Here is a 6,157-nt window from a genome sequence, read left to right on the forward strand (position 1 = left end):
ACGAAAAACCAATTAAGCAGGACCTGTACAAAATCTGAGAAAGGGAGCCGCACCCCTAGTCGCGTAAACATGGATTCGTAGACCCACATCCAATCGGCAACTTGGGGGGAGTCAGGGTTTATATAGCAGACCCTCTCATCCATCCCGGGGAGCATGAGCTCATACTAATACTCCGCCTCACCACCCCTGCAAATAGCCCCTTCATCACGGAGCCTCTGGAGGTCTGCCTCTGTCACCCGCGATGGCGTCCCCACACATCAGAAGTCACCCATAATACATGTTAGAGACACTGCTGACGGGACAACGGGAGCCCAGGGGCCCTCACTCCTCTGACGTGCCATACCTAAAAAAGGGGGGAGGGCACCACTGTCAGCCCTACTGACCAAATGAGAAGAAAACCATAAACTAAGCACACTCAAAGGAAGCCCCAAAAGACAAACATTCTCCCCTCCTGCTTATCATAAGACTACACTAAAAACAGTGGCACACACCCCCTGATTCTCTACCAACTCCCACTAAAAAAATGAACCCAAAATAGAAAAATGCAGAAATAAGAACAATTGGAAGCAAAACACAGAAAAAACAAGCAAGTAAGCAAAAAAGAAGGAACAGAGAAAAATACTAACTTGATTGTCTGAAGTAAGCAAAGAAGAAGGAATAGCACGAAAAACAGACAAGCAAATGCACGGATGAGACCAGACAAAATGCAAGCAGCAGAAAGAAGGTATGAAAATAAGAGAAAATGAAAGAAGAAGAAGAGAGAGTTATGAAGCGAAGAGGTATATAACAAAGAGATGGTTACAAACAAAACCCCCAACTTTTCAAATAAAACACGAAGGGTCTAAGGGAAAAGTTGGAAAAGAGTCCAAAAAATCAAGGTTCTGAAAATCGGACCAATCATCAAACCGTTCTAGTGACTGGTTCACTGGTTTACTAGTCCAACCGGTGGTTCAACCAGAAAAATCGTTTTAGAATAAAATAATAAATAAATTATAAACAATACATCAAATATCTGTTCCTATACTTTGCATTGTTCTGTTCTTGTATGATATGTGCCTTTTTCTTGGCTTGTGGATCAATGCCACTGTGTGTGAGATGATTGTTGTCATCAGAATTGTTACAAGAACCATGATTGAAAATACTTCATCGCTCAATACCTACATACATACATAATGAATTGAATCAATAATATGCATCATGGGTATACGTGAATTAATTTATAAAAAGTTAAAACATGCATCATATAAATATACCTTTTGTTCCCAGCCAATGTTGAGCACTATAATTTCAATGAAGCCTTTAGTATTCATAAGCAGACCAAGAATTACACGTTCCATGACAGGTATTTGGAATAGAAGAGAAACAACAAGAGTACCAAGGACCTTGCCAATACAAGTAAGAGGAACCATCAAGATCACAAATCTCCATCTAGCGGCTCCCTAGATCAAGGTGAGATTAGTCTTGAGGCCACTGATAGCAAAGAAGAGAGGTAGCAGAAGGCCAGAAACAAAGCCCTCAAGCTTCCCAAACACAGCATGTGTCCCAAGTGCATCAGTGATAAAAGCAGAGATCATAACACCAATAAGCACAATGCATATCTGTGTTTCACTGAAGGGTTGTTCCTCTGGGGTTTTATGTATCATCCATGACACTAGAGGCCTAAAACAAGAATGCAAACAACAACAAATGTAAGACTTGACAATAGAACCCAGAGAGAAGCATAAGAACTATTGCGGAAGAACCTAGGGCTAGGGTTTTGATTTGGTACTAATTTGCTTTGCTTCAGAGGTGGAGTGAGTTCACAAATGAGGGGGTGTTAGGGGAAGGGGGTGCTGACGGGTTAGTTTTTTGTTTTTCATTTAAAAAAAAACATAAAACAGTGTTGTTTATTCAAAACTAGTCGGTTTTCAGTCCGGTCCAATTGGCCGGTTCTCGGCCAGTTTAACAGTTTCTTAGCGGTTTGCAAAAAAATGGTTATAAGCAGTGTACCGAACCATTTTTATCGCTGATTTCTGGTTAGACTGGTCCGATTTTCAGAACCATGCAAAAAATCCCTTAGCATTAAAAGCGCCAGTTATAACACCTAGAAAATCGCAACTGACAAAACTCCCCTTCGGGAAAGCAACAGACAGGTGATGGGGCGTCCAAGGCACTTCACAGTTTTCTGACCTCGCTCGTAGAACCCGAACGACGCCCTTCACGCCGAGTTCTCGATCACACGACCAGACAAAAGCTCCAACAACGGAGATTGAGCACCATCACTCTCTCACTTTAGGGGCAACTGTTCTGGACCCGATTTCCAGGTCCTTCCTTGGAACAGTCACCAAATCCAGTTATCCTGGGTTGGGCCACCCCTACGGCCCAAAGCAAATCAATAACCACCAATATCCTAACCCAATATTCAAATTCAAATTCCTCCCTTATCTTAGCTGAACAAGATAAGATAAGATACCTACTTCAAGCTATATAAAGGAGAGTCAGAGGCCCCTCAGGTACGATACGTTACACAATCCTAATCTACACTTATACCCCTTAGATCCATTCTAACTTTGACATCGGAGTGTCTTTACAGGTACTACCCCTTGCCGCTCCAAGAGTCCAATCCATCACCATCAAGACTGGCTAATTCTCAACTCCTCTCACAATTCGTACAAGTGACATCTTGTACAGTTACAAATTCAAAATTTCTTTAATTAATAATAAATTAACAAAGCAGTAGATGAATAAAGATAAAGGATTGTAAAAAATAAGTTTCAAATAATTTTTTTACTGATTATTGATTAAAAATAGTTAATTTCTAAATTATTTTTAAAACACAAATTGGTTCGTTATTGAACAAAAAGAAAATTAAATTCTTATCAAAAATATAACTTTTAAAAAATTGAAATGTTATTAAGATTCAAGACCTTCTAAAAATTTGTTCTGTGTTACAAAATAGTTACAAAATTTGGAAGAAAAAATTGACAACATAAAAAATATAAATAAATAGACAAAATGACAAATTAGTCCGTAGTAAAAATAAAAGTGATACACATTTAGTAACTTTTTTTTGGGCTGGTACAAACATTTAGTAACTTTAGTGATCTATTCTGATAACGTCCCTCCCCAAAAAATATATATGTATATTAAGTTTTTTTTAGATTTTTTACCGTATTTTTTAATTCAGTAAACTAAGAATTAATTTATTATATATTGTAATTTTATTTAAGAGTTTATCACGTTGTTAGCGTACTGTATTCACAATGCAAGATTTAAATACATACATTTTTTTTGTCACTATAACACATAGAGAAGAGGAAAAAAGATTGATTTTGATAATCGAACGAGGATGTAATTACTCAAAAGACAAGTGAATTATCATTGTATTAAAATTTTGACCACATACCTAATATTTGTTTAAGCAGATTAATAAACTAACCACAGTATTAATTTAAATAAATTTTTTTTTAGCATTACCAAATGGATTATTTCTTATTTGTCCATTAAGCTATATATACACATTTAGTAGAGGTGCTGTTTTTTATCCTCAAACATTTCCTTCCCCCACATGGTCCACACCCTAATTTTATGATTCACGAGGGAAGTGTGTCGTGTGATGCAAGGTATGATAAGTATAATGAAAAAAATTAATATTAAAATACTATTAGATTAAAAGATTTGGATCTTTTAAAGTTTGAATTTCACTTTAAAGAATAAAGTGTGATCTTTCACCATTGATTTTATAGGTGGGACCAAAAATAAATATGAAAGAGATTTTAATGAACAAATTATTACCTTAATATAATAAAACATTTGTTATGCCACTTATTAACAAAATTATAAAAAAATGACAAAATTTTATTAATAAAAAACTACAATATAGTGCAATATAATTATCACCATATTTCAATAATAAACTTTCAAAAGTCATATAATTTGAAGATAAATGATATTATTAATGAAACTAAAAGAAGTAAGATTTTCTACTAAACTAAAATCGAGTCACACATTAAGAAAATTTTCATCAACTATCAAATTCTGTCAATTATTGAGACACTAAGTAATAAGCCAAAACAAAAATATGACTCATAAATCACAATCAATTACAATGACAAAATAGAATGTCTGTTTGGTACCAATTAAAAGAAACCAAAACTAAGATTTCAAACTCAAATTAATAAAAAAATCAACCAAGAGGATGAAGGTTCCATTAACTGGACCATTGTTTATTAATAATATGTATTTAATCTTTAGTTAAGATTTAAGTCTATAAAATAATCTCGCCAAAACTATTGATTCTCAGTTAATTATACAGTTAGAATATCTCATATAATATAAAGAGAGATTAAAAAATAAAAGAAAACAGTATAACCATTTGAAGCACAATGACTCTATTTTTTAAAAGTAATTTATTAAATAGATAAAATATCTTATAATGCTAAAAATCTTTAGCACAGTTGCAACATATAAATGAAGAATGGTGGTGAATACAGTGAATGATCCGGGGGCAGCCCTGGTTCCCATCCTTCCTGTCATACCCATAGGAAGACTTGCACATACCACATATGGAAAGCATAAAAACTGCATACAGTGAATGGTTCGCGCTTATAGTCTTTCCAACATTATCACCATAAATTCACACACTTGTTCACCCAAAGTTGTCATTGTCTTTTCTTGAGTAATACCAAAAAAAACAAATACATAATTAATATGTTGTTTAATCTATTATTTAATCACTAAAATATTTAAACTCATAATACCATAAAATGAAGAAATTTTTGGATTTTTTATTTTAATATAGAAGAGTGAATAGAATTTTACGTTAATGTTATAAAAAATAGAATTTTACAGTGTTTTGGAGGTGTACTGTAAAATAATACAATACGCAGCAGTCTGTGTATTATTTTTATAAATTAAAAAAATTTTGATTTGACAATGAATTCTATAGCCCCAAAATTTTGTAAAATACCATAATTTCCAATATTAAAGAATTACACCAATTCTTATCCAATATCCAAAAAAATTAACCGAAACCTCTCCGTGCAACAATATAGGGTGATTATTTGAATTAATCATTATATGTTACATAAGTTCAATCACAAATAAAAAAAATTAATTTGAAAAGAAAACAAACATATATATACTCTAATGCATACTCTCACAGATCAAAACATGAGCAAAAGTAATTTCAAATCTTATTCATCATGTCTAACCAACGCTCTGAGATGAAGAGTAAAAATAGTATTTAACATGATTATTAATATTTGTTATTTTTCACACTTTTTTTATCATAAAAACTTTGACCTAATATCATCTTCTGCTGCCATGTCTTTCAAAAATATCATAATACATAAAGCAAAGCATATAATTTCAAAAAGAGTAAAAATAAAATACAAATCCTTATAATATATAGCTTGTATGAGCCTTAACCATCCAAAGAAAAAATAGGTTTTAGTCTCGTCTTCTGTAACTTGACTTAACAAAAAAAAGAAATAAGTATGATTTTGGTCCCTAATGTAGAGTCCAAAAATTTATTTCGTCCCCGCCTTTTTTTCGCTACAAAATGGTCCCCAAAGTTTCAGTTTATTTTAAAATCATCCTTCGGACGAAAATACCCTCCCCTCCCATCTTCTTCCTCAACACCCGTCTTCTTCTTCAATATTAAAAGAAGCAGAAGCAGATGCACAAACGCAAAAAAAAAAAAAAGGCAACAATGGATAACAATCAGCAGAACAAGTATAATAAAAACCAAAAGCAGCAGAAACAGAAGCGACCAAAGCATCAACAACAGGAATAAAAGGAATAAACAGAAGCTACCACAACAACAACAACAATAGAATCCTTTAAATTTGAAAAATTAAAGAAAAAAGAATAAAAAATTGAAACAGATGGAAAGGGTTGTGGCGGTGATGGTGGAGGAGGGGCTGCAACAATGAACAACGATGTGGAGGAAGAAGGGTTGCGGCGGTGAACAACGATGTGGAGGAGGAGGGGTTGCGGCGGTGGTGGAGGAGGAGGGGTTGCCGCGCTCCTCTCTTCTCTTTCTCTCTCCCTCTGCTCTCTCCTCTCTTGCCATTAGTGTAGGGAGCAGTGGCAGATCACAGGCAGCGGTGCGGCGGTGCGGCGGTGCCGTAGTGCTCTCTCCCTTCCCCCTTCTTCCCTTCCCTCCCCTCCCCTC

General features: G+C 34.5%; 1 protein-coding gene across 1 annotated transcript; it reads right to left on the bottom strand.

Annotated features, from left to right (window-relative positions):
* Positions 922-1,424, bottom strand: LOC107642147 (cation/H(+) antiporter 15-like). The gene is made up of 2 exons (XM_016345455.2): positions 1,254-1,424; positions 922-1,157 (listed from the first exon to the last, which is right to left on the bottom strand). The coding sequence occupies exons 1-2, from the start codon at positions 1,407-1,409 to the stop codon at positions 1,005-1,007; spliced, it is 309 nt and encodes a 102-aa protein (XP_016200941.1). The 5' UTR covers positions 1,410-1,424; the 3' UTR covers positions 922-1,004.

Source organism: Arachis ipaensis, chromosome B05 (genome assembly GCF_000816755.2).
Source record: "Arachis ipaensis cultivar K30076 chromosome B05, Araip1.1, whole genome shotgun sequence".
Lineage (NCBI taxonomy): Eukaryota > Viridiplantae > Streptophyta > Magnoliopsida > Fabales > Fabaceae > Arachis > Arachis ipaensis.